The 27,681-nt window shown below is 54.9% G+C and overlaps 2 protein-coding genes across 8 annotated transcripts in view; both read left to right on the top strand.

The window, feature by feature from the left end:
• LOC135279919 (protocadherin alpha-C2-like) overlaps nt 1-27,681 on the top strand; it is a 179,108-nt gene that overhangs the window by 63,060 nt on the left and 88,367 nt on the right. Inside the window, exons 1-2 of one of the 7 annotated variants that reach the window (XM_064387494.1) lie at nt 14,868-18,555; nt 25,546-25,608. The exons of 4 other annotated variants lie outside the window; for them this stretch is intronic. In XM_064387494.1, the coding sequence (XP_064243564.1) occupies nt 16,096-18,555; nt 25,546-25,608 (2,523 nt within the window). In that variant the 5' untranslated portion in view covers nt 14,868-16,095. Of the gene's footprint in view, nt 1-218; nt 4,416-14,867; nt 18,556-22,354; nt 25,609-27,681 lie in introns of those variants that run through there. 2 more of the 7 variants (XM_064387493.1, XM_064387491.1) reach the window with 2 other exon arrangements.
• LOC135280095 (protocadherin alpha-2-like) lies at nt 5,615-12,889 on the top strand. The gene has a single exon (XM_064387846.1). It carries the CDS (start codon nt 10,316-10,318, stop codon nt 12,887-12,889), a length of 2,574 nt encoding a protein of 857 aa, XP_064243916.1. The 5' UTR covers nt 5,615-10,315.

Genomic DNA, 27,681 nt, shown 5'->3' on the forward strand with positions numbered 1-27,681 from the left:
CATTTGATTCTGCAGCTTCCTGGCTCAGGGTGAGAAGAGGGAAGCAAAGGCAGATGGAGAAGTGACCTTAATGCTTTTCTAGGAGTAGATGTGCTGGGCATGCAGAGGATGCACTCAGTGACAATGGCATGGTGATTTTGTAATAGCTCTGCAGGTGAAAAATGAGTGTGGCAGAATTGTCCTCCATCCACGTAAAGGAGGAATGTGGTGTCATCATGCTTGTTTTGCAGTGTTCTTGGAGTATTGTCATGCTGGGCTCTGATGGGTTTGATTCTGTAAAGAGAGACTCCCTTGGGTCACTTAGACTCTGGAGCCTTTTCTGTATTAGATGTCTGCACGGATGGACTCTCCTCTGATGTAACAAAGCTGTTCTTTACTATATGATTGCTTTGTGGATTTATTTCTGGGGTCCTTGAGATGACTGAAGGCTCCAAATGTGGATTGGATTCTGAAGGGAGAGGAAGCTGCAGGTGCATGGTGCTGGAGGAAAGCAAGAGGGCTATTCCCTGTCATGAGGAATGAGAGGTGGAAGGGGAGTGCCCTTTTGCTAAAGGACATGTCTGTGCTTCATGACGTGATGGTGTAGGTATTTTTAAAATATTTCCTTAAGGGGAAAATAACCAACAGAAGATACAAGGAATGCAGCAACAGACCAGGGGAGGGAAAGTCTTCACAACGAGGAGAGAAAGAAAAAGTAAATAAAATAAGAAGAACATAAAATACGAAAAAAATATGGACAAAGAAGAAGTGGAATCAAAAGAAGCAATGGAAGGAATCATTGCAAGGAAGAGGAATTAGAAGTTTATCCCAAAGACATGTTTACTGCCAGTACTATCTAAACATTTGGAAAGAATATTGGTAAAGGAAATAGAAGCACAGAAGAGATAAGGAAGGAAAATGAGAAGGAGGATGTAAAAATATGACAGCCTGAAGAAGCCATAGGGAAAGAGAACCAGGAAATAGAAGGGAAAGAGAGAACAAAAGAAGGGAAACAATAGCAGAGGAAAATGAAGGAGAAAAGGATATAACAAGGAAGGCGACTATAGAAGAAAAAAATAAGACAGAAAGGGAGTAAGGAAGCAGCGAAGAAAGAAGAAAATGGAAACAAAGATAAGAAATATAAAGGACCAGATGAGCAGGCACCGACCTTATGTTTCCACGCTGTGAAGAGCTGCTCCGGAACAGCCTTTCCCCGGTTGGAGCACCACGCCCTGGCGCAGATATACTACAACTGGCGCAGATATCCCATAACTGGCACTGATAACTCCAACAGTGATGGTCTCCACCGCGGCATAGGACGCAACTGGCAAATTGCCGACGGGAGTAAAGAAGAGCGAAGATTGGAAAGTAAGGTAAAATGGTATAAAGATTAGGGCAGGGCAATAAAGCAAAAGGAGAACTAGGAGAGGAAGCAATAGAAAAGAAGGGGAAGACTAAACAGGAAACAGTAGGAAAAGGAAGGGAAAGGCAAACCGATGAAAACCAGAGAAATGACGGAAGGAAGAGAGCAAGGAGAAGATGAGGGAAAGAAATGAATCTATGCACGCAAACAGCAATCGATAAAGAAAAGGAAACAGGAAAAATAAGCGGAGCAGAGAGGAACAGACGGCAGAGGGGATGTTCTTCAAGGAGCGGAGACAGAAGCGCTGTGGCTGTGGCGTGTGCGGCGGCGGAGCAGCGCACGGTGTCGCTGCAGGCTCAGGAACGGCTCGGTGCGGGCGGCTCCGCCCCGGTGCGGCGGAGAGCCCGGCTGTGAGAGCGGGGGGGCGGCGCGGGCCGGGCAGCAGAGCCGGTGCGTCCGGGCGGCGGCGGGGAGCTGTGTGGGGCCCGGGCCGGGGCCGGCAGCCACAGCGGCAAGAGCGGCGGCGGCGGCGGCAGGGAGGATGGGCGAGCGGTGGTGTGCGGCGGCGCTGCGGGTGCTGGTGCTGCAGGCGCTGGCCTGGGCGCTGGCGGGCGGGCAGGTGCGCTACTCGGTGGCGGAGGAAGCCAAGGCCGGCACGGTGGTGGGCCGTCTGGCGCAGGACCTGGGCCTGGAGGCGGGCGAGGCGGAGGCGCGGCGGCTGCGGCTGGTGGCTCCGGGCCGGCGGGCGAGCGTGGAGGTGAGCGGGGCGAGCGGCGCGCTGCTGGTGAGCTCGCGGCTCGACCGGGAGGAGCTGTGCGGCAAGAGCGCGCCGTGCACGCTGCGCCTGGAGGTGCTGCTGGAGCGGCCGCTGCGCGTCTTCCATGTGCAGCTGGAGGTCACCGACATCAACGACAATGCCCCCGTCTTCCCCGCCGCCCGGAAAAACCTCAGCATCGCAGAGTTATCTACGATGCCCGGGTCTCGTTTCCCGCTGGAGGGCGCGTCAGATGCGGATATCGGGGTGAACGCGCAGCTCTCCTATACACTCAGCCCCAGCGAGCATTTTTCTCTGGATTTACAAAAATCGAATGATGGAAACACGGAGCCCGAACTTGTTTTAACGAAATCTCTGGACCGCGAGACGATTCCCGTGCACCGGTTGGTGCTGACAGCGAGTGACGGGGGCCGGCCGTCTCTGACGGGCACCATGGAGCTGCTGATCTCGGTGCTGGATGCGAATGATAATGCCCCTCAGTTCAACCAGACGGTGTATAAAGTGCAGCTGCTGGAAAGCGCTGCTGTAGGAACGTTGGTGACGAGGGTGAATGCCACGGATCCGGATTTGGGAAGTAACAGTGAATTGACCTATGCCGTGACGAACTTTATTCCCCCGAGTGGAAATGATGTGATTTCCATCAATCCTAATAGCGGGGAAATTCTCCTTACGGGCGCCCTAGACTTCGAGGAAGTCAAGGTATTTAATTTTCGTCTGGAAGCGAGAGACAAGGGGACACCGCCTCTGTCGGGCCACTGCAAGGTGGTGCTGGAGGTGCTGGACGTGAACGACAACGCGCCGGAGGTGTGGGTGACATCGCTGTCGGTGCCGGTGGCGGAGGACGCGTCGGTGGGGACGGTGGTGGCCCTGCTGAGCGTGTCGGACCGGGACTCGGGGGAGAACGGGCGCGTGCGGTGCTGGGTGTGGCCGGCGTCGCCGTTCGGTCTGGAGGCGACGTTCGCGGGCTCGTACTCGCTGGTGCTGCGCGAGGCGCTGGACCGGGAGCGGGTGTCGGAGTACGAGGTGGAGGTGCGTGCGGAGGACGGCGGGGCGCCGGCGCTGCGCGCCAGCCGCGGGCTGCGGGTGCCGGTGTCGGACGTGAACGACAACGCGCCCGTGTTCGCGCAGGCCGTGTACACGGTGCTGGCGCGGGAGAACAACGCGGCGGGCGCGGAGCTGGCGCGGCTGTGGGCGCGGGACCCGGACGAGGCGGGCAACGGGCGCGTCAGCTACTCGCTGTGGGAGGGCGGCGTGGGCAGCGGGGGCGGCGGCGGCGGGGCCGCGGGATCGTCGTCGTCGTGGTCGGGCGGCGGGTGGCGTCCGGCGTCGAGCTACGTGTCGGTGGACGCGGAGAGCGGGCGCCTGTGGGCGCTGCAGCCCTTGGACTACGAGGAGCTGCAGGTGCTGCAGTTCGAGGTGCGCGCGGTGGACGCGGGGGAGCCGCCGCTGAGCGGCAACGCCACGGTGCAGCTCTTCGTGCTGGACGAGAACGACAACGCGCCGGCGCTGCTGCCGGCCGCGGGCTCGGCCCCGGAGGCGGGCGCCGTGGCGGCGGCCGAGGCGGCGGCGGCGTCGGGCGTGGGGGCGGGCTCGGCGTCGGGCACGCTGTGGGCGTGGGCGGCGTGGGGGGCGCCGGCGGGGCAGGTGGTGGCCAAGATCCGCGCCGTGGACGCCGACTCGGGCTACAACGCGTGGCTGCGCTACGAGCTGTGGGAGCCGCGGGGCAAGGGCCCGTTCCGCGTGGGGCTCTACAGCGGCGAGGTGAGCACGGCGCGGGCGCTGGACGAGGCGGACGGGCCCCGCCAGAGGCTGCTGATCGTCGTGCGCGACCACGGCGAGCCGGCGCGCTCGGCCACGGCCACGCTCAGCGTGTCGCTGCTCGAGGCGGCCGAGGCGGCGCTGGCCGCGGGCTCCTCCTCGTCGTCGTCGTCGCCGTCGCGCTCGGCCGTGGGCGTGGAGCTGGGGCCCGGGGCGGCGAGCGCGGCCACCAACGTGTGGCTGGTGGTGGCCATCTGCGCCGTGTCCAGCCTGTTCCTGCTGGCCGTGGTGCTGTACGGGGCGTCGCGCTGGGCGCCGCGGGCGGCCGTGCTCTCGGGGCCCGGGCCCACCACGCTCGTGTGCGCCAGCGAAGTGGGCAGCTGGTCGTACTCGCAGCGCCACAGCCGGAGCCTGTGCGTGGCCGACGGCGCCGCCAAGAGCGACCTCATGGTTTTCAGCCCCAACTTCCCCCCTCCGCCGCCGCCGCCCGGCCCCGCGCCCAAGGACACGCAGCCGGAGCCCTCCGCTCTCCTCGACACGGTCAGTGCTCTTCCTTCATTCCCTTCTCTGTTCCTTTCCTCCGCCCTCTTCAGAAGCTACTCTTTGAAGGCGGGCTCTGTAACCACGGCTTACGGATCTTGGGGACTTAGCGGGTCCTTGAGAATGACAATGGCGCGTTTGCATCTGTCAGGGCGACCTTGCTGGAGCCCCCAGCTCTTTCTGGAGTGGGTCCAGAATATAGATAAGGCAGCATCCTCGAGTAGTTACTGTAGGCAGGTGAGGTTTGGTCCTCTAAGCGGGAGTTGCTCTGCTCTAGAATTCAATTACTATTCTGTGCTACAAGAGATGGCCGGAGTTTTGAGATTTGCAGACAGCCAGGGGTTCTGTTTTTCATCTGTGGTATTTCCACCCGAGCTGGGTGAAGGAGTTCAAGACAGCCAGGCTGTGTTCATGACAGTCTCGCAGGCGCTGTGTACGACCTCATTGCCTTTGCTGATTGATAACCTTGCTGATATTCATTTGTCTTTTTGTTGAAAACTGCCCTCGTCTTTTTAATTATGGTCATGTGAAGGTATGATGCAAGGTGAAGGGTAGATATTCAAGGAGAAAAGTTCTCTATTGCCTTTCTATTGTGTCACTAATTTAGAAAATAGCTTAGTTGTGGGACATATTTCCCATGATCTTCCTATGACTTTTTGCAAGTATCGTGTTCTGGTTAGTAGTATAAAGCATTCCGGGAGAAGTCTGTGACCCAAGGTATGTGTTTCAAAAGGGAAATTTATTTTTTGTGTTCCTACTGCCCATGTTCCTGAGGATTTGCATTACTGACCAGAGATATAGTGTGAAGTACATTGTCCTTTTTAAATGTTCTCTCAAAATTTGCATCAATAGTTGCATCAGTGATCAAGAATTAAAAGGGCATTAGAAATGGAAATTTTCTCTTCTGTAATGAACAAACAAATAGGCCCCAAAATCCAAGAATCACCTTTCCCCACCAATTCTCAAGTAACATTCTCCAACACAGGCAGTATCATGTATTAGAATAGTGCCCTTGGCATATTTCTTTTTTTTCACTTGAAGCACAAAATCAATGCTATTGCTGTTTAGAGGTTCCACCATCAACTTTGAAAATAATATTCCCATAAATAAGCATTAGAAAACATGAGGTGTCAGCAGCAGAGCATCTCTTATGCACTGTGTTGGTGATACCACCATCAACATGGATTTTTATGGTGTGTCATTGCTGAGAAGAATATGCTAACAGTTATGTTCAACCTTGTGTTAGCAAAGGAAACTGTGATCTGTTGTATAGAGTAGGGCCTGGCCCTTGTCTGGTGGGAAGGGTGACCATGAGCAGCAGAAAGACTTGTGTGGGGAAAGTGAAAATGCTTGGGGACACCATGGATTGTGTCACAAGAAAATATCTTGAGGTTATATATATGTCTTCATAACAGGTCTCGGAGTGGGGTAGTGAAGGATTTGTACAGGAAAGAGTGGGACAAGATGGGAGCAGAGTGGTCTTGCTGAGGATGCTTTCCTACTTCCTAAGGGTCTGGAGTGGGAGGCCCTGCCGATAAGGAGATGAGAGTGTGAAACTGAAATGCCCACGGTGTCCCTTGCAGTTTGGAGTCTCGCCACCAGGGACTGTCTGTGCTGCTGCTGCTGCCTGCCTGGTGTAGGCCACGTGTTGGAAAGTGTGGGGATGCTTAAAATCAGAGGGTTTTGGGAAAGCTGCAAAAGGCAGGCCTCAGCGACAACAGAACTGTGATTAGAGCTAAGCAGTAGCGATAAGATTTGTCAGCAGAAAAATGGTATAAGGAGTAGAAAAGTAAGGATAAATGAACAGTGGACTGTGTATTAATGCATGTCTAGAATAACTCCCTAAGCTACAGAAAAGTCTGTCTGGCAAGATATTAAGAAGTTCTAAGCTTAATAATGGTGCTCTGTGCAATGTGTGTTGAGGCTTGCAAGCAGGTATTGTATTCGAGATAAGCAAGCATTGTTTTAACCAAACTTGCATGTGCTTATGGTGGTTGGATAGAACTACTGTCAATATGCTTTTCCTTTGTGGGATTGGTCAGAAAACTTATAAAGTGAGTTGTAACATTTAGTTCTTTGCTGCTGGGGATGTGAGCTGCTGGCATCCTCCCATTGTCATAGGCATGTAATGAGACTGATGCTGGAAAATACAACAGCTCGAGACACGTTCCCCAGCAGCCCTGTCCTGTTTGTGATTTGTACGGAGACCCTGGCAAACATTATTAAGAGCTGGTGAGATGGAGACTGCTGAACATTGTCTGAAGAAACAACTTTTTCTGCTTCAGTGTTTCAAGACATTGTGGCTGGGGAATGCTGCAAGTTGCTGTCCTTGTGCAGTAGTGGGCTTTTGTAGTAGTCTCTGCAGCTGTAGATTTTACCATGATCATTCCTTGCTCCTCCTCAGGTGGGATTTACAAGCAATTATTTTATTTCACATGGGAGTAATCTATATGTTCTCAACTTCCTTTACTTGTGCACTGCAGAAGTGGCCTCAGTAGAGATGATGTGTCCTGATGTCACATGTGGATTGTTCTGATATCTGCAAGAACATCCCAAAACCTGCCTGATTTGCCCAGTTCATGGTGTGCAAACCGTCCCTCATGGTTGGCACTCTGTGAGTGCTCTTGTGCTTTGGCACTTGCTGTGTTCTCTTGAAGAAATAAATCTGTGTGGACTGGGATCAGAGCTGTCACAGTTCTAATCACAGAACCTTTATGAACTCTAACATGCAGCTCTGTGGCATTTCCAACCCGAGATTACTGAAAAAGAGCAAAGCATTAATGGTGAAGATCATGTAGCTGGGAAGAGCTTTTAGACATTCTGTACATTGTTTGTGATGATTGTGAATGGAGATGAGGAAGTACAGGGGCCTGGAGTGGGGTGTAGAGACAGGGCATGTTGCTGAGGTTGAGCAATGTGTGATATTTTGGCAGAGATCCTGTGTGTGGAACTAAATAAGGCCTGGGTCTGTGTGATGGGGAGTGTGATTTTGAGTGGGAAGGAGTTTTGGCCCAGGGAAATGCAGATGCTGAGTAGAACACGGCCTGCATCACAGTGGAGGAACTGGAGAAAGCCTGGTTAGCTGTGGAGATCTCATTTCCCATGTCTTGTGAAAATGCCCACCACTTAATGCTCCTCTTCTGAGATCCTCTCAGGACCTCCAGCAGTTCTCTACATTCTTGCTTTCTGTTTTTCCCTGTGATATTACAGCTTATGAAGTGATTTGCCATCCATGCCATTAATCACTTGTCTTCGAGGTGGAATTTTCGTCATAAAACAGAAGACTTTTTGAAATTTGTGTCATTCTGCCAGCCTTTCTTGGGACATGGCATCAGTCATCTCCCAGGTCTTGGTCTTCTGGTTGGCATTAAGGGATGCTGTCCCTTAAAACAAGTACTCCTGGTCCTGGAGTTTCTTTTTCTGAAGAAGGAACCAGTGATGCTACAGGTGAGTTATTCCTACCAGAAGAGGCTCTATGTGAGAGACAGGTGTCCTTTGGTTCCTGTGATGCCTTAAGTTTTAGCTTTCATGTTTTGCAGATTCTGTACTGCATTAGTATATAACTCTGAACTTCATATGAAGTGTTAGCAAGTTCTCCTCACAGCTCAGTCACACGAAACAATCCTTTTGCAGTCTAGAGAACCGAGGACACCGTTGCAGCTTCAGGCTAAAAAAGTACAAACAACAGGGAATTGAGGAGAGCAAACTGGGAGGATGGGACTGCATAACCTGGAGCCGTAATTGGACAATTAACCCCAATATTTAAATGGACCAAAACTTACAAAAGCATGGAAACTTGTGACCTGTCATCCATCTTGGATGTAGCTGTGGCTGGGCTCTTGCACTGGCCAAGGTGTATCCTGTGAAGGCCTTTTTAATAAATACCAACTTTATTCCTTTAGCACTCCACAGCTTCTCATTGCCCGGGAGCCTCTCAAGGCATCACCTGTTCAGCTGTGGTATCTTCACATAGGATCTACTAAATATTGCCTGAATTGAAATTCCTCTAGGATTGGAGCATATTATGTGCTCTCATTTGATTCTGCAGCTTCCTGGCTCAGGGTGAGAAGAGGGAAGCAAAGGCAGATGGAGAAGTGACCTTAATGCTTTTCTAGGAGTAGATGTGCTGGGCATGCAGAGGATGCATTCAGTGACAATGCCGTGTTGAATTTTGTAATAGCTCTGCAGGTGAAAAATGAGTGTGGCAGAATTGTCCTCCATCCAGGTAAAGGAAGAATGTGGTGTCATCATGCTTGTTTTGCAGTGTTCTTGGAGTATTGTCATGCTGGGCTCTGATGGGTTTGATTTTGTATATGCGAGACTCCCTTGGGTCACTTGGACTCTGGAGCCTTTTTCGTATTAGACGTCTGCATGGGTGGACTCTTCTCTGATGTAACAAAGCTGTTCTTTACTATATGATTGCTTTGTGGATTTATTTCTGGGGTCCTTGAGATGGACTGAGGACTCAAAATGTGGATTGGATCCTGAAGGGAGAGGAAGCTGCAGGTGCATGGTGCTGGAGGAAAGCAAGAGGGCTATTCCCTGTCATGAGGAATGAGAGGTGGAAGGGGAGTGCCCTTTTGCTAAAGGACATGTCTGTGCTTCATGACGTGATGGTGTAGGTATTTTTAAAATATTTCCTGAAGGGGAAAACAACGAACAGAAGATACAAGGAAGGCAGCAACAGACCAGGGGAGGGAAAGTCTTCACAACGAAGAGAGAAAAAAAAAGTAAATAAAATAAAAAAAAGATAAAATGCAAAAAAAAATGGACAAAGACGAAGTGGAATCAAAAGAAGCAATGGAAGGAATCATTGCAAGGAAGAGGAATGAGAAGTTTATCCCAAAGACATGTTTACTGCAAGTACTATCTAAACATTTGGAAAGAATATTGGTAAAGGAAATAGAAACACAGAAGAGATAAGGAAGGAAAATGAGAAGGAGGATGTAAAAATATGACAGTTAAGAGCATGAAGAAGCCATAGGGAAAGAGAACCAGGAAATAGAAGGGAAAGAGAGAACAAAAGAAGGGAAACAATAGCAGAGGAAAATGAAGGAGAAAAGGATATAACAAGGAAGGCGACTATAGAAGAAAAAAATAAGACAGAAAGGGAGTAAGGAAGCAGCAAAGAAAGAAGAGAATGGAAACAAAGGGAAGAAGGATAAAGGACCAGATGAGCAGGCACCGACCTTATGTTTCCACGCTGTGAAGAGCTGCTCCGGAGCAGCCTTTCCCCGGTTGGAGCACCGCGCCCTGGCGCTGATATACCATAATTGCGCTGATATACCATAATTGGCGCAGATATCCCATAACTGGCACTGATAACTCCAACAGTGATGGTCTCCACCGCGGCATAGGAGGCAACTGGCAAATTGCCGACGGGAGTAAAGAAGAGCGAAGATTGGAAAGTAAGGTAAAATGGTATAAAGATTAGGGCAGGGCAATAAAGCAAAAGGAGAACTAGGAGAGGAAGCAATAGAAAAGAACGGGAAGACTAAAAAAGAAAAGAGTAGGAGAAGGAAGGGAAAGGCAAACCGATGAAAACCAGAGAAAAGACGGAAGGAAGAGAGCAATCGATAAAGAAAAGGAAACAGGAAAAATAAGCGGAGCAGAGAGGAACAGACGGCAGAGGGGATGTTCTTCAAGGAGCGGAGACAGAAGCGCTGTGGCTGTGGCGTGTGCGGCGGCGGAGCAGCGCACGGTGTCGCTGCAGGCTCAGGAACGGCTCGGTGCGGGCGGCTCCGCCCCGGTGCGGCGGAGAGCCCGGCTGTGAGCGCGGGGGGGCGGCGCGGGCCGGGCAGCAGAGCCGGTGAGTCCGGGCGGCGGCGGGGAGCCGTGCGGGGCCCGGGCCGGGGCCGGCAGCCACAGCGGCAAGAGCGGCGGCGGCGGCGGCAGGGAGGATGGGCGAGCGGTGGTGTGCAGCGGTGCTGCGGGTGCTGGTGCTGCAGGCGCTGTCCTGGGCGCTGGCGGGCGGGCAGGTGCGCTACTCGGTGGCGGAGGAAGCCAAGGCCGGCACGGTGGTGGGCCGTCTGGCGCAGGACCTGGGCCTGGAGGCGGGCGAGGTGGAGGCGCGGCGGCTGCGGCTGGTGGCGCCGGGCCGGCGGGCGAGCGTGGAGGTGAGCGGGGCGAGCGGCGCGCTGCTGGTGAGCTCGCGGCTCGACCGGGAGGAGCTGTGCGGCAAGAGCGCGCCGTGCGCACTGCGCCTGGAAGTGCTGCTGGAGCGGCCGCTGCGCATCTTCCATGTGCAGCTGGAGGTCACCGACATCAACGACAATGCCCCCGTCTTCCCCGCCGCCCGAAAGAACCTCAGCATCGCGGAATCGTCTGTGCTGGGGTCTCGTTTCCCGCTGGAGGGCGCGACGGATGCAGATGTCGGGCTGAACGCGCAGCTCTCCTATACACTGAGCCCCAGCGAGCATTTCGGCTTGGAAGTGAAATCTAAAGACGAAAAGAAAATATACGTTGTTCTTGTTTTAACGAAATCTCTGGACCGCGAGACGATTCCCGTGCACCGGTTGGTGCTGACGGCGAGTGACGGGGGCCGGCCGTCTCTGACGGGCACCATGGAGCTGGTGATCTCGGTGCTCGATGCGAATGACAACGCCCCGGAATTCAATCAGTCTGTGTATAAAGTTAAGCTGCCGGAAAATACGGCCCCGGGAACTGTGTTTTTTCTGGTAACGGCGACAGACAAAGATGAGGGAATTAATCAAGAAATATATTATTCTTTTAGCGACGCGATTTCTGCCAAAATTCAGGACCTTTTCAAAATTGACGAAAAGTCTGGGGAAATACGGACTGTCGGGGAGCTGGATTTCGAGGACGTTCAGTCGTATGACCTGGAGATTGAAGTGAGAGATAAAGGGACACCCCCGCTATCGGGTCACTGCAGCGTGGAGCTGGAGGTGCTGGACGTGAACGACAACGCGCCGGAGGTGTGGGTGACATCGCTGTCGGTGCCAGTGGCGGAGGACGCGTCGGTGGGGACGGTGGTGGCCCTGCTGAGCGTGTCGGACCGGGACTCGGGGGAGAACGGGCGCGTGCGGTGCTGGGTGTGGCCGGCGTCGCCGTTCGGTCTGGAGGCGACGTTCGCGGGCTCGTACTCGCTGGTGCTGCGCGAGGCGCTGGACCGGGAGCGGGTGTCGGAGTACGAGGTGGAGGTGCGTGCGGAGGACGGCGGGGCGCCGGCGCTGCGCGCCAGCCGCGGGCTGCGGGTGCCGGTGTCGGACGTGAACGACAACGCGCCTGCGTTCGCGCAGGCCGTGTACACGGTGCTGGCGCGGGAGAACAACGCGGCGGGCGCGGAGCTGGCGCGGCTGTGGGCGCGGGACCCGGACGAGGCGGGCAACGGGCGCGTCAGCTACTCGCTGTGGGAGGGCGTGGGCGGCGGGGCCGCGGGATCGTCGTCGTCGTGGTCGGGCGGCGGGTGGCGTCCGGCGTCGAGCTACGTGTCGGTGGACGCGGAGAGCGGGCGCCTGTGGGCGCTGCAGCCCTTGGACTACGAGGAGCTGCAGGTGCTGCAGTTCGAGGTGCGCGCGGTGGACGCGGGGGAGCCGCCGCTGAGCGGCAACGCCACGGTGCAGCTCTTCGTGCTGGACGAGAACGACAACGCGCCGGCGCTGCTGCCGGCCGCGGGCTCGGCCCCGGAGGCGGGCGCCGTGGCGGCGGCCGAGGCGGCGGCGGGCTCGGCGTCGGGCACGCTGTGGGCGTGGGCGGCGTGGGGGGCGCCGGCGGGGCAGGTGGTGGCCAAGATCCGCGCCGTGGACGCCGACTCGGGCTACAACGCGTGGCTGCGCTACGAGCTGTGGGAGCCGCGGGGCAAGGGCCCGTTCCGCGTGGGGCTCTACAGCGGCGAGGTGAGCACGGCGCGGGCGCTGGACGAGGCGGACGGGCCTCGCCAGAGGCTGCTGATCGTCGTGCGCGACCACGGCGAGCCGGCGCGCTCGGCCACGGCCACGCTCAGCGTGTCGCTGCTCGAGGCGGCCGAGGCGGCGCTGGCCGCGGGCTCCTCCTCGTCGTCGTCGTCGCCGTCACGCTCGGCCGTGGGCGTGGAGCTGGGGCCCGGGACGGCGAGCGCGGCCACCAACGTGTGGCTGGTGGTGGCCATCTGCGCCGTGTCCAGCCTGTTCCTGCTGGCCGTGGTGCTGTACGGGGCGTCGCGCTGGGCGCCGCGGGCGGCCGTGCTCTCGGGGCCCGGGCCCACCACGCTCGTGTGCGCCAGCGAAGTGGGCAGCTGGTCGTACTCGCAGCGCCACAGCCGGAGCCTGTGCGTGGCCGACGGCGCCGCCAAGAGCGACCTCATGGTTTTCAGCCCCAACTTCCCCCCTCCGCCGCCGCCCGGCCCCGCGCCCAAGGACACGCAGCCGGAGCCCTCCGCTCTCCTCGACACGGTCAGTGGCAATGCTTTGCTTGCTTGTATCCACTGCCACTTTGCCCCTCGTCTCTCGTTTCCCAAAGTGGTTTCTAGTTATTAGGGGGGCTCCGCCCCCGCAGCCTGAAGGCGACTGTGGTTTAGATGTGTTAATTGCACCTTTTTATCTGTTGCCGGCTCATGGAAGGCGGGGGGTGGGGTGGGGGGGGGGGCGCGCGCCGGGATTTCGCGTTAACCCCTTAGGGCACGCTCTTCTAATTTGGAGCTGTGGATATGAATTTTTCTGCCCTAGAATGAAATCTGCTCATTGTTATGAGATCTGTCCTGTGATGTCTCGACATTTCTGTTTTGGAGGCAGCGTTTTTTCTTTCTGGTTGTGTAGGTTTTCCACCCTATCTTGCTGACGGTGTTCAGGTTTGGCTGTGGTGGTGACCCTCTGCCAGGCGCTGTGTATCTCCTCATTGTCTTTGCTCACTGCTGACCGTGGTGGTATCACGTGTGGTTTCTTCTCTGGCCTCATGTTCTCTCATTTGTTCTCTACAAGACATGCAAGGCAAGGTGATCATTTGGACTTCTGTCCTTGTGTCAGTATGGAAACTAGGAAGGCTTTGTGGGCTTTTCATGGTTTTTTTCCCTCCCCATTTTTGTTAGCTGTAGTTGTTAATTTGCATTTCTGGATGAACAGGTGACTTGATAGACACTGACCTTTTTTTGGTATGTTTTTTCAATGTTTATATTTGTAACATCTTCAGAAGTTCCCTGCAAATCCTATTCTAAACAATGACAACAAAAAATCCTACAACAAATTTCTTCTACACAGTACACAGCCACTGTATTGGTGTGTTCATCACCGTGTTGCTCGGTCTCTCTTAGCATGATATCAGTGTCCATTGCCATGAGGGCTGTCCCAGCATGAGTGGTCTCAGGTCTCACAACCAGAGCTCAAGATGCACCTGCAGAGTCTGCCAGACCATGTATGTGATGCCATCTGCATGGATTTCACAGTACTGTCACTGTTGGGAAGGGTAAGCAAAAGTCTAATTGACCCCTGAGGTAGGAAATTGTGCCTTGTTACAGAGGTGAATGTGGCAGTGACACTGAGCAGGTCCTGGCTGTGTCCTGGTTTGAAAGGTGACCTTGACCACTGGGTAGCCTCCTCTGAGGGAACTTGAAATAATTTGGAAGACAATGGGTCATATCATACGAAGACAGGAATGGGAATTGTATTCTTTTCTGGAGAATGTTAGAGACTGCAGAATGGAGATGCTTAGAGAAAAGCAGGAGGCAGAGTGTTTCTGTCCAGGACTGTTTCCATTGTTCCACGGGTCTGCTATTGCAGACCTTCTGCATCTTGAGCTAATGTGTGGTATTGAAATGGCTACAGAGTCCTTTGATGTTATGAATATCTCCCATCAGTGTTCCTTGTGCTGCCTCTGGCCTGACACAGGGAATGTGTTGGGAAACAGCTGGTAACGTGCAGACTGAAGAACATTTTTACTCCTGTTTTGGGAGTTGTTGTGGGAGGGTGGCACTACAAACTGCTTTCCATGTGTATTGTAGGGCTCTTATAGCAGTTTCCACAGCTCTTGCCATGGTGGATCTGTGCTTCATCTCTTCAGAGATAATTTTTAAGGACAGTTGAAGAGATATGTTTAATCTGGTGCTTTTCTTCCCCTTCTTGTGCTCCTGCCTGATCAGTTCGGGTAGAGATGGTGAGTCCTGTTATCACACATGGCTTATTCTGGTGTCTGGATGCACACACCAAACCTCTACATGCACAGAGCAGTCCAACTCTGGTTTTCTATTCTTGAAATTCTCTCATCCGGTTAACATTTTGAGTGCATTTGTGCTCTTGGTGTGATCTCTTGAAGAAGAAGATCTGTGGGGATTGGAATCAGTATTGTTCACGACTCTAATCACAGAACGTTTCAGAACTCTGTTTGTATCTGCTATTGCTGAAAAGGTACAAAGCATCCTGGCATGGGGGAAAAGTCAAAGATTCAGAGAATGGATTTGCAGCATGCTCTATATTTGTGACAGCCATGGGGGAAGGACAGAATTTAAATAGGGTTTGGGGAGGGAATACAGAATGTCTGCTTAACTGCAGAGATCCCAGTTCCCCAGGTGATAAAGGGATCACAGTAGAATATCATGAGAAGGACCCCACCAGACAGTGCTGCTCTTCTGGAATCCTATCAGGACATCCAGAAGTTCTGCATATCTTAGGGCACTGTTCTTTCTGGTATTGCTACTTGTGAAGATATCTACCCTTCGTGCCTTTAATTACTTGGTTTTGATGTGGAATATTTGTCTATGAGAAGCTGTTTGAAATTTTGATCATACTGCCATGCCTTCTCTGAAGACTTCCTTGCAGACAGAAGGGAAGAGAAATTAGAATTTTTTACAAAAAATATGTCACTACACCACGTCAAGAATGTTGAAGAGATGGTAAGGCAATTCCCTTCTTGGTAAGGGAAAAGTGAACAGAAGATGGAAATGGAAGAAAATTGAAAGCAAGAAGAGTGCAATGAAGGAAGTAAAGATGGATATAGATAAAGAGAAGGTAAGAAGAAAGTAGTAGAAGAAGAGAAACAGAAAGGGACAAACTATAAATGACTTTACTGGCACGTCACCAATACTGGCACTCTGTACGAAAAGAGAAGAAGGTGACAAAGAAGAGAAAAAAAGAAGGAAAGCCAGAGAAGAAAGAAAACCAGAAATAACATGCTATAAAATAATGCCACAAGGAGATAATTGGGAATGGAAGATGACAAAGAGGAGAAATTTAAAACAGTATTACGCACGGACGTTGCCTCAAAGTGTTGGCCGGAGGTGACTGCCAACAGCCTCTGCCTCGGTTAGAATTCTGCATTCCAGCGATGATGCCACGTAATTAGAGTTGGTGGATCCAAATACTTTTGTTTGCAGTGTGGCTCCAGAGGCAACTGACGAGATACCAGAAGGGGTAAGAAAAGAGAAGCGAAAAGAGTCCAAAGGATAAAATCTAAAAGGAGCACTGCAAGAAAAAACAGCGGGGGAGACAGCCATGACGGAGCGGAGGCAGAGGCGCTGTGGCTGTGGCGTGTGCGGCGGCGGAGCAGCGCACGGTGTCGCTGCAGGCTCAGGAACGGCTCGGTGCGGGCGGCTCCGCCCCGGTGCGGCGGAGAGCCCGGCTGTGAGCGCGGGGGGGCGGCGCGGGCCGGGCAGCAGAGCCGGTGCGTCCGGGCGGCGGCGGGGAGCCGTGCGGGGCCCGGGCCGGGGCCGGCAGCCACAGCGGCGACAGCGGCGGCGAGAGCGGCGGCAGGGAGGATGGGCGAGCGGTGGTGTGCGGCGGTGCTGCGGGTGCTGGTGCTGCAGGCGCTGGCCTGGGCGCTGGCGGGCGGGCAGGTGCGCTACTCGGTGGCGGAGGAAGCCAAGGCCGGCACGGTGGTGGGCCGTCTGGCGCAGGACCTGGGCCTGGAGGCGGGCGAGGCGGAGGCGCGGCGGCTGCGGCTGGTGGCTCCGGGCCGGCGGGCGAGCGTGGAGGTGAGCGGGGCGAGCGGCGCGCTGCTGGTGAGCTCGCGGCTCGACCGGGAGGAGCTGTGCGGCAAGAGCGCGCCGTGCGCGCTGCGCCTGGAGGTGCTGCTGGAGCGGCCGCTGCGCGTCTTCCATGTGCAGCTGGAGGTCACCGACATCAACGACAATGCCCCCGTCTTCCCCGCCGCCCGAAAGAATCTCAGTTTACCGGAGAACTCTCCTCCTGGGTCTCGTTTCCCGCTGGAGGGCGCGTCGGATGCAGATATCGGAGCGAACGCGCAGCTCTCCTATGCACTCAGTCCCAACGATTTTTTTAGAATAGAGGAAGAAAGCAGTAACTCTCGCACTAAGTCCCTGTTTCTGGTACTCACGAAATCTCTTGACCGCGAGACGATTCCCGTGCACCGGTTGGTGCTGACGGCGAGTGACGGGGGCCGGCCGTCTCTGACGGGCACAATGGAGCTGTTGATCTCGGTGCTAGACGTGAATGACAATGCCCCCCAGTTCAACCAGTCCGTGTATAATGTAGTTTTGCCCGAAAACGCATTGGAGGGGACGCTTGTAGCGCAGGTGAACGCCACTGATTCAGACACGGGAATATATGGTGAAATTATTTATGAGATCGATACTACTGTTCCCCCCTCAGCGGGAGACTTATTCAGCATCCATGCCAACAGTGGAGAGATCAGACTGACGGGTGCCCTTGACTTCGAGACCGTTACTTTATATGAACTACACATTAAAGGGATGGATAAGGGTATGCCCCCGCTGTCGGGTCACTGCAAGGTGGTGCTGGAGGTGCTGGACGTGAACGACAACGCGCCGGAGGTGTGGGTGACGTCGCTGTCGGTGCCGGTGGCGGAGGACGCGTCGGTGGGGACAGTGGTGGCCCTGCTGAGCGTGTCGGACCGGGACTCGGGGGAGAACGGGCGCGTGCGGTGCTGGGTGTGGCCGGCGTCGCCGTTCGGTCTGGAGACGACGTTCGCGGGCTCGTACTCGCTGGTGCTGCGCGAGGCGCTGGACCGGGAGCGGGTGTCGGAGTACGAGGTGGAGGTGCGTGCGGAGGACGGCGGGGCGCCGGCGCTGCGCGCCAGCCGCGGGCTGCGGGTGCCGGTGTCGGACGTGAACGACAACGCGCCCGCGTTCGCGCAGGCCGTGTACACGGTGCTGGCGCGGGAGAACAACGCGGCGGGCGCGGAGCTGGCGCGGCTGTGGGCGCGGGACCCGGACGAGGCGGGCAACGGCCGCGTCAGCTACTCGCTGTGGGAGGGCGGCGTGGGCGGCGGCGGCGGGGCCGCGGGATCGTCGTCGTCGTGGTCGGGCGGCGGGTGGCGTCCGGCGTCGAGCTACGTGTCTGTGGACGCGGAGAGCGGGCGCCTGTGGGCGCTGCAGCCCTTGGACTACGAGGAGCTGCAGGTGCTGCAGTTCGAGGTGCGCGCGGTGGACGCGGGGGAGCCGCCGCTGAGCGGCAACGCCACGGTGCAGCTCTTCGTGCTGGACGAGAACGACAACGCGCCGGCGCTGCTGCCGGCCGCGGGCTCGGCCCCGGAGGCGGGCGCCGTGGCAGCGGCCGAGGCGGCGGCGGCGGCGGACGTGGGGGCGGGCTCGGCGTCGGGCACGCTGTGGGCGTGGGCGGCGTGGGGGGCGCCGGCGGGGCAGGTGGTGGCCAAGATCCGCGCCGTGGACGCCGACTCGGGCTACAACGCGTGGCTGCGCTACGAGCTGTGGGAGCCGCGGGGCAAGGGCCCGTTCCGCGTGGGGCTCTACAGCGGCGAGGTGAGCACGGCGCGGGCGCTGGACGAGGCGGACGGGCCTCGCCAGAGGCTGCTGATCGTCGTGCGCGACCACGGCGAGCCGGCGCGCTCGGCCACGGCCACGCTCAGCGTGTCGCTGCTCGAGGCGGCCGAGGCGGCGCTGGCCGCGGGCTCCTCCTCGTCGTCGTCGTCGCCGTCGCGCTCGGCCGTGGGCGTGGAGCTGGGGCCCGGGGCGGCGAGCGCGGCCACCAACGTGTGGCTGGTGGTGGCCATCTGCGCCGTGTCCAGCCTGTTCCTGCTGGCCGTGGTGCTGTACGGGGCGTCGCGCTGGGCGCCGCGGGCGGCCGTGCTCTCGGGGCCCGGGCCCACCACGCTCGTGTGCGCCAGCGAAGTGGGCAGCTGGTCGTACTCGCAGCGCCACAGCCGGAGCCTGTGCGTGGCCGACGGCGCCGCCAAGAGCGACCTCATGGTTTTCAGCCCCAACTTCCCCCCTCCGCCGCCGCCCGGCCCCGCGCCCAAGGACACGCAGCCGGAGCCCTCCGCTCTCCTCGACACGGTCAGTGGCACTACCTTGTTCGCCTCTCTCCTTCGCTGCCTATTTTCTCCTTCGCCCATTCTCTCCCTCAGCCTGGGTCGTTGTTGCCTGTAGGGAGGCTCCGCCCCCGCAGCTTGAGGGCAGTCGCTGTTTAAGGATGTGAAAGGGACATTTCTATCTTCGGCCTTGCCGTTCCCTGATTTTGCAATTTCTTGGTGCGTGGAAGCAGAAATAAGGTATTATGGCACTCCAGAGAATTTACCATCCACATCTGAGTCTTGCTGCTCTGGGCAGGAGTGTTTCCCTAGAATGAAATCTCTGCCTATTGCAGTGAGCTGTGCCCCGAGGTGCGAGCTTTGCAGGCAACTTTCTTACTTTTTTGCATGAAGGGTTTAAATGCCGCTTGGTGCAGGAATAGAAGAAAACCCGGGGTGGTGACAGTCCCCCAATCACTTTGTATTGACTTATGCCTTTGGTAGCTTCTCACCATATTGGTATTAGGTGTCGATTATTATTGAAAACTGTCCTCTTTCATTTTCCTTGCATGAGATGTGACACAAAATTACACTTGGGACTTCAGCTATTTGATTCCCTGTGGAAACAACAATTCTGCATTTAGGTTCCACCTTCAGGCTCATTAAGAAAGTGGGAAAGACAGTATGGACCTTACTATCAACTTTGCCCCTGTATTTTTTCCCGTTCTGTAACAGAATGAAACTGTAGCATATTTACTCAAGTGAGCGTGGCAGTGGCAGGGTTAGGCCCAGATTTGTTGTGTTGTGATCTTGAGCAGAAGAGCTACCTGAGAAAGGTGGGATTCATTGAGAAGGCCATGGGCCATGTCTTAAGACAAGAATGAGTCATGATGTGGTTGAGAACTCATCTCCCGGAGTGATGAATGAAGGATCCCTAGAGAAAACTATAAGGCAGGATGGACACAGAGTACTTCTGCCTGGCATCCTTTGCAAGACTCTGAGGTCCTGGAGCTGGAGGCCTTGTGGACCTTGAGTTGCTGTGTGGTATTGAAATGACCACAAAATCCTTTGAGGTGATGAAGTTCTCCCGAAACAGAAAGAGGTTTGTGCTGATACATCATTGTTGTATAGAATGTGTTGGTAAGAGGAAATGCAATGCTGAAAATTGTTTGATGAACCCACTTCCTTCTTATTTTGAGGAAGGCATTGTGGAGGGGAGGACTTCAGCTTGCTGGAGTCCTTGTGTAGGGGTGCACGTCTATAGCAGCTTCCTCAGCTGCTGATTTTGCCATCATGGGTCCTTGCTGCTTGTCAAGTGGGATTTGCAAGAGGATGTGATGAGGAAGAGAGTATAATCTGTGTGTGCCTCATCTCTCCTGCTTGAGCACTTGCAGGGTCAGCCTCAGTAGAAATGGGGTGTTGCCTCGTCGTGCTTAACCCTGATACCTGCATTGCCACACAACGCCCTGCAGAGCAGCCCAGCCCTGATGTTATCATAGAAATTCTCCCCCACAGTTTAACTGTGCTTGTGCTTCAGCATTTGGTGTGGTTCTCTCAAAATAAAATGAATCTGGATCAGGATCAGAGCTGTCACTCTGACCACAGAATTTTAAACATCTCTAATGTGTAGCTCTATGGTGTTTCTGTCTGAGATTGCCAGAAAAGAGTTTCACATTTATGGTGAATTTCACAGTCTGCCAGAAATTTTGTGGCTTTGCATCCCTTCATAAGTTCTTTGTGCCAATTGTGAGGGAAGGTGGGGATGTGCAAAGGCCTGGATCATGCTCGGAGTGGGTTTTATTGCTGGGGCAAGCTGGTTTGGTGGGGCAGTTTGGCTGCTACAGCTGTAATCCTCTAAGTGGCATGGTGTACTGCTTGGGCCCTCTGTCATGGGGAGGGCGACTTTGAGTGGAGAAGTTTCTTTACTGAGGAAATGGAGATGCTGTGTAGCATAAGCACTATCACTGGGGGAGAAAAGCTCCAGCTGCTTGGCTGGAGATTCATTTCCCAGAGCTTGGGGTAGAGGATTCCACTGGAAAACCTTGTGAAGACACCTGTCACCCTGGTTTGCTTGCCTGGGATCCTTCCAGGTCCTTCTGAAGTCATGTGTATCCTTGTTATTCTCCATGGTCTTCTAGCCATACACATCTTCCATACAAAACTTGGATCACTTGCTTTTGAAAATATGGTGTTGGTGAAACAGCAGCTTCTCCAAATATCAGTCTTGCTTGGCCAGCCTTCTCTGAAGCTCTCCTTGTTTACATCTCTGCTCTTGTCTTGATAGGGAGTGGAAAAACTTCTGTCCATAACCAAGAAGTTGTCTGACCTGGCATTTTGATACGGTGGAATAGGACCTTCTAGTTTTCTTCTCTCTTTTTACCAAAACATCCCAACTTTTTTACTTTTTTTCTTCTTTTGCATTGGCCATGTGTTGGTAACAGTGGATGAAATGCAGACTGCTGAATTTTGGTGGCTGTCAGGTAGCTGAGTTTCCAGCAGCTAACTATCAGTATGAGGGATGGATTTTCCAGTCTTCTAAGCTGAGGCTGAGGTTGGGAGAATGTCCTGAGATTTTCAGAATCACTCTCACTTTGCATGTGATAAAAGTGCATGAGGGAGCATTGTGCTCTGTTCAGTGATTTAGAGGCTTTTGCAGAATGTGGGTCATTTTCTCTTATTCATCTCCCCTAGAAAACTCTGATAACATTGAAAGAAAATATCCTTCAGAACCAGTTCCCCCCCCCGAAAGTAAATATTTTCTGAAGAAGGAGCCAGAGTTGCTTCAGGTAAGTTCCTGCTACCTAAAGAAGATGAGTCTGAAATACAGTTGTATCTTTATACATCTTTAGTCTTGGTGTGTTCATTTTGGATTGACCAAATGTTCCTGGATTTGGACTTGATGATCCTTATGGGTGCCTTCCAGTTTGAAATGTTCTGTGACTCCTTTACTGGATCAGCAGAGCACCACTGCCTCCTCTCATTCCTATCTTCCTTCTCCAGACTCAGTATCAGCAAATAACAGCAAGCACGGATGCAGGAGAGACCCTAACGCATTTCTCAGAGTGAATGTGCTGGGAGTCAAGGAGGTGTTCTCAGAGAAATTGACACAGATAAAATGATTCTGTTGCCTTTACCCCGTGGATCAGGCTACACAGAGGCATTCCACAGGGAATATGCCGCTGGGGATGGACGTTCTTGCTGTGTGTTTCTGATTGTGCTGGCCTGCCTGAAATATGAAACCAGAAATTTACATTCAGCATGCAGGTGGCAAATGAGGCGTGAAGAACAACTCTTCATCGAAGTATATGGACAGTATTTGGAAGCTGTGGCTGTTCCATATTTTTTTCAGCATTCAGGAAGGATTGATGTACTGGGCCTTGACAGCTTTGAGTTCCTGAAGAAGATTCACTGGGTTGTTTGTGCTTAGTCAAGTCTGTTTACACCAATGTCAAACAAAGTACCTAGGGATTGGGCCTGTGTTTCAGAGGGCTGTGAATTCTCTCCCTTGAGAGAATGGAGGCTGAAGAGTGTGGTTTCCTTCCAGAAGGTGAGGTGAAAGAGCACTCTGTCAGTGTGGCACAGACTTGAAGTGAGCAGGTTTGTTTCTTGAGTGGAGAGATGAAAGACGACAACGGAGAGCAATGAGATCTGTCACCAATGGCGTGTTTGTGCTTCCTGGGAGAGTGAAGTAATGGAAAAATATGTTGGTAATGGAGATAAAGAAGAGAGAAGAGTATGTGTGTGCGTAAGGACAGTGAAGGGAAGGAAGGAAGGAAGGAAGGAAGGAAGGAAGGAAGGAAGGAAGGAAGGAAGGAAGGAAGGAAGGAAGGAAGGACGGACGGAAGGACATGGACAAATTTACTGGTATGTCACAGATATTCTCACTGTACACAGAAAGGGAGGAGAGTAAGAAAGGAGGACATAAGTAAGAGAAGAGAAAGAAAGAAGATGCTATGAAGGAATTATGCAAGAAGATAATTAAGAAAGGGAGATGAGAAAGAGGAAAAAGAAAACAACAGCAAAAGAGATTAGCAGTTCGCAACGACCTTACCTCTATTCGCTGGGTGGAGCTGCTTCTCAAGAGCGTCTGCCTCGGTTACAATACTCCGCGGTCCGACGCTAATGCCACGTAAGTCGAGTTCGTAGATCCGGCTTGTTATTGCTGCTGGCTCCGGAGGCGACTGACGACATACTAGAAGGGGTAAGAAGAGAGCAGCGGAAAAAGCCCAAAGGATAAAAAATAAAAGGAGCACTGTAAGAAGAGACGGCAGAGGAGCCAGCCATGACGGAGCGGAGGCAGTGGCGTGTGCGGCGGCGGAGCAGCGCACGGTGTCGCTGCAGGCTCAGGAACGGCTCGGTGCGGGCGGCTCCGCCCCTGTGCGGCGGAGAGCCCGGCTGTGAGCGCGGGGGGGCGGCGCGGGCCGGGCAGCAGAGCCGGTGCGTCCGGGGGGCGGCGGGGAGCCGTGCGGGGCCCGGGCCGGGGCCGGCAGCCACAGCGGCGACAGCGGCGAGAGCGGCGGCAGGGAGGATGGGCGAGCGGTGGTGTGCGGCGGCGCTGCGGGTGCTGGTGCTGCAGGCGCTGGCCTGGGCGCTGGCGGGCGGGCAGGTGCGCTACTCAGTGGCGGAGGAAGCCAAGGCCGGCACGGTGGTGGGCCGTCTGGCGCAGGACCTGGGCCTGGAGGCGGGCGAGGCGGAGGCGCGGCGGCTGCGGCTGGTGGCGCCGGGCCGGCGGGCGAGCGTGGAGGTGAGCGGGGCGAGCGGCGCGCTGCTGGTGAGCTCGCGGCTCGACCGGGAGGAGCTGTGCGGCAAGAGCGCGCCGTGCGCGCTGCGCCTGGAGGTGCTGCTGGAGCGGCCGCTGCGCGTCTTCCATGTGCAGCTGGAGGTCACCGACATCAACGACAATGCCCCCGTCTTCCCCGCCGCCCGAAAGAACCTCAGCATCGCGGAATCATCTGTGCCGGGGTCTCGTTTCCCACTGGAGGGCGCGTCAGATGCGGATATCGGAGCGAACGCGCAGCTCTCCTACACACTCAGCCCCAGCGAATATTTTACACTCGATGTTAAATCGTCTGATGAAAACAGGAAGTCTCTGTTTCTGGTACTTGCAAAGTCTTTAGACCGCGAGACGATTCCTGTGCACCGGTTGGTGTTGACGGCGAGTGACGGGGGCCGGCCGTCTCTCACGGGCACCATGGAGCTGGTGATCTTGGTGGTGGATGCGAATGACAACGCGCCCCAGTTCAACCAGTCCGTGTATAAAGTACAGGTACCGGAGAACGCTACAGAGGGGACGCTCGTAGCACGTGTGAATGCCACGGATCCAGACGAAGGAAGCAATAAACAGTTTTCTTACAGCATCTTGAGTTCAACTCCTATCGGTAATAAAGAACTCTTCACCATTGACACCCAGACGGGCGACATCAGACTGAAGGGTACGTTGGACTTCGAAGGCGTTAGTTTACATGAATTGCAAATCGAAGCCACAGATAAAGGGACACCCCCGCTGTCGGGTCACTGCAGCGTGGAGCTGAAGGTGCTGGACGTGAACGACAACGCGCCGGAGGTGTGGGTGACGTCGCTGTCGGTGCCGGTGGCGGAGGACGCGTCGGTGGGGACGGTGGTGGCCCTGCTGAGCGTGTCGGACCGGGACTCGGGGGAGAACGGGCGCGTGCGGTGCTGGGTGTGGCCGGCGTCGCCGTTCGGTCTGGAGGCGACGTTCGCGGGCTCGTACTCGCTGGTGCTGCGCGAGGCGCTGGACCGGGAGCGGGTGTCGGAGTACGAGGTGGAGGTGCGTGCGGAGGACGGCGGGGCGCCGGCGCTGCGCGCCCGCCGCGGGCTGCGGGTGCCGGTGTCGGACGTGAACGACAACGCGCCCGTGTTCGCGCAGGCCGTGTACACGGTGCTGGCGCGGGAGAACAACGCGGCGGGCGCGGAGCTGGCGCGGCTGTGGGCGCGGGACCCGGACGAGGCGGGCAACGGGCGCGTCAGCTACTCGCTGTGGGAGGGCGGCGTGGGCGGCGGCGGGGCCGCGGGATCGTCGTCGTCGTGGTCGGGCGGCGGGTGGCGTCCGGCGTCGAGCTACGTCTCTGTGGACGCGGAGAGCGGGCGCCTGTGGGCGCTGCAGCCCTTGGACTACGAGGAGCTGCAGGTGCTGCAGTTCGAGGTGCGCGCCGTGGACGCGGGGGAGCCGCCGCTGAGCGGCAACGCCACGGTGCAGCTCTTCGTGCTGGACGAGAACGACAACGCGCCGGCGCTGCTGCCAGCCGCGGGCTCGGCCCCGGAGGCGGGCGCCGTGGCGGCCGAGGCGGCGGCGGGCGTGGGGGCCGTGGGGGCGGGCTCGGCGTCGGGCACGCTGTGGGCGTGGGCGGCGTGGGGGGCGCCGGCGGGGCAGGTGGTGGCCAAGATCCGCGCCGTGGACGCCGACTCGGGCTACAACGCGTGGCTGCGCTACGAGCTGTGGGAGCCGCGGGGCAAGGGCCCGTTCCGCGTGGGGCTCTACAGCGGCGAGGTGAGCACGGCGCGGGCGCTGGACGAGGCGGACGGGCCCCGCCAGAGGCTGCTGATCGTCGTGCGCGACCACGGCGAGCCGGCGCGCTCGGCCACGGCCACGCTCAGCGTGTCGCTGCTCGAGGCGGCCGAGGCGGCGCTGGCCGCGGGATCCTCGTCCTCGTCGTCGTCGCTGTCGCGCTCGGCCGTGGGCGTGGAGCTGGGGCCCGGGGCGGCGAGCGCGGCCACCAACGTGTGGCTGGTGGTGGCCATCTGCGCCGTGTCCAGCCTGTTCCTGCTGGCCGTGGTGCTGTACGGGGCGTCGCGCTGGGCGCCGCGGGCGGCCGTGCTCTCGGGGCCCGGGCCCACCACGCTCGTGTGCGCCAGCGAAGTGGGCAGCTGGTCGTACTCGCAGCGCCACAGCCGGAGCCTGTGCGTGGCCGACGGCGCCGCCAAGAGCGACCTCATGGTTTTCAGCCCCAACTTCCCCCCTCCGCCGCCGCCCGGCCCCGCGCCCAAGGACACGCAGCCGGAGCCCTCCGCTCTCCTCGACACGGTCAGTGGTCCTTCATTTCTTGCTCTGTCCCCTCTCCCCCGCCTCCTGGACAGTGTCTGCCTGGAGCCGAGTTCCGCCCTCGCGGTGCCGGGGCGTTCCGCGTTTCATGGTCCTTTATCCTCTGAGTGCTGGTTGTATTACCCCTCGTCTTCAGTGGCTGTAGTGCTTTACATCGCAGCAGGTTTTTGATGCCGCTGTTATCTTCTCTCTTCCTCTTACCGTAATAACAAAGGGAGCTCTGCAAAATACTTAAATCTTGCTGCCCTCGGTGCAATGTTGAATGAAATACCTTTTTTGTCTTGCAGCGTCTCATGAGTCTTGCCTCTTTGATGCCAATGAGAATGAAATTCTTCTCTATGTCACTGTCTTCTCTATTCTGTAATTTTAGAACCTTCAATGGCTGTTTCGGAATCAGTTGCAATCTGTCTTGAAGCCACATCTTTTTCTTGCCTACTCAGCTTTGCAGTCCCCTGCAGTGAAAATATTTTGCCAGTTTCCTACCTACGTCTTCAGAGTAATCAACTCTTTCTGCAGTATTTTCTGCTGACCTGTATTTGAACTCTGCTCCATAGGGTGATATCTCCTCTAATCTTTGATACATCACTGTTCATGACATTCTGAGATCCCCTCATGAGCTATTAAATGGAACAATTATTGATAAAGATTTCTGCCTGACTGCAGTGTTTGCCTTGTCTTGCTGGTGTTATCAGGTCTGTTTTTCTTTTATCTGTGGCATTAATTTTTCAGTGGAGTATCTTCACTTGCCCATATTTCCCTGTCTTACAGGGGGGCATTTCTAATGAATTTCTTGCTTTTGACTGCTGTGAATTGCTGATTTCCAGTCTTTTCTTACACAGAAGTCTGTCCTCCTCTTTGATTCACCTTTGAAACCAAAATCTATATATAAAGTTCCAGCCTCTTCACCATGCATGGCATATATTAGTTTGTGAAGTACTACAGAATTACTATGGACATGAAAAGAGAGATGCATTTCACACTTCCCCCTTCTAAGTATGATTGAAATGCTCTTTCTAATGTATGGTACTTAATTGCAGAAGAACACAAACCAAAGTAGATGCCAAAATGTGCAGCTGTAGTGCTAGACTGAGGAAAACATATTGGTAGAGGACTTGGTTTTGGTGCATTAATGTATTTGTAGAAGCACCTCAGTTTGGTTTCTGACTTGGGTAGTCCCATGTACACAGCAGTCATAGGCATTGTATATCTAGGATGTTGTAGGGTTTTAACATTATCTTATTTGTGATTACTTAATTTAATTTTGTTTTTCCCTTCCCTGAGAATAGTTTTTTAAATAAACTGATTTTTTTTTCTCATTGTGTGCTTGCCTTATGATAATCATGTGAATACGGAGATGGATGATGCTTGAAACTCCCGATTTCCAGAGTGATTTAGCTTGATTTTATCAGGAGATGTGTTGGCAATTGTGAGTGAAAGCCATGCTGCCAAATAATGGTCTTTTATTTCAGAGTCTGTGCCCTTTGCCATCATTGTGGTTCACTGTCTTGTAGTCTCTTAAGGCCAGTAATACTTTGAGAGAAAGCTTGTGAAGGCTTCAGGTTTCATTTGTTTCTGCCTTCATAGAAACGGATACAGAAATGTTGTCAATACAGCAGGGATTTGAGAGGATGGAAAAAAAACATGTTTGCTTTTTCAGCCCTTCTTCCCTGAAATTTTGAACAGTGATCCTTGAACACAGGACTGACAATGGAGACCTAGAAATAAATCAAGAAAACAGTTAGAATAGCGACAGCTGTAATTAAAAATATCTGTTGCCAGACCTACATGGACTTTTTAAGCGTTTTCTATGTTCCTTTTTTGTTGTTGTTCTTTACCTTTGGGTGCATGCATCATTGATTCTTCCTGTGGTAGAACCAGTAACTCACTAATCTGTGAAATTCCCTGGTTTATGTTACTGCCTGGCCTACAGGACAGGGCAGCAGAAAGTGCTGTACCTGTGTAGAGAAGAGACTCTGATGTATTTATGCCAGTAGATGAGGTGGGAGCCTGGGAACCTGTTATGAGATTAACTGTGCCTTGCCAGAACAGTGGTAC

Source organism: Passer domesticus, chromosome 13, assembly GCF_036417665.1.
Source record: "Passer domesticus isolate bPasDom1 chromosome 13, bPasDom1.hap1, whole genome shotgun sequence".
Taxonomy (NCBI): Eukaryota; Metazoa; Chordata; class Aves; order Passeriformes; family Passeridae; genus Passer; species Passer domesticus.

What these genes read in the sequence shown, in the direction of transcription:
- LOC135280095 (XM_064387846.1), top strand. Translation starts at nt 10,316, where the DNA reads ATGGGCGAGCGGTGGTGTGCAGCGGTGCTGCGGGTGCTGGTGCTGCAG.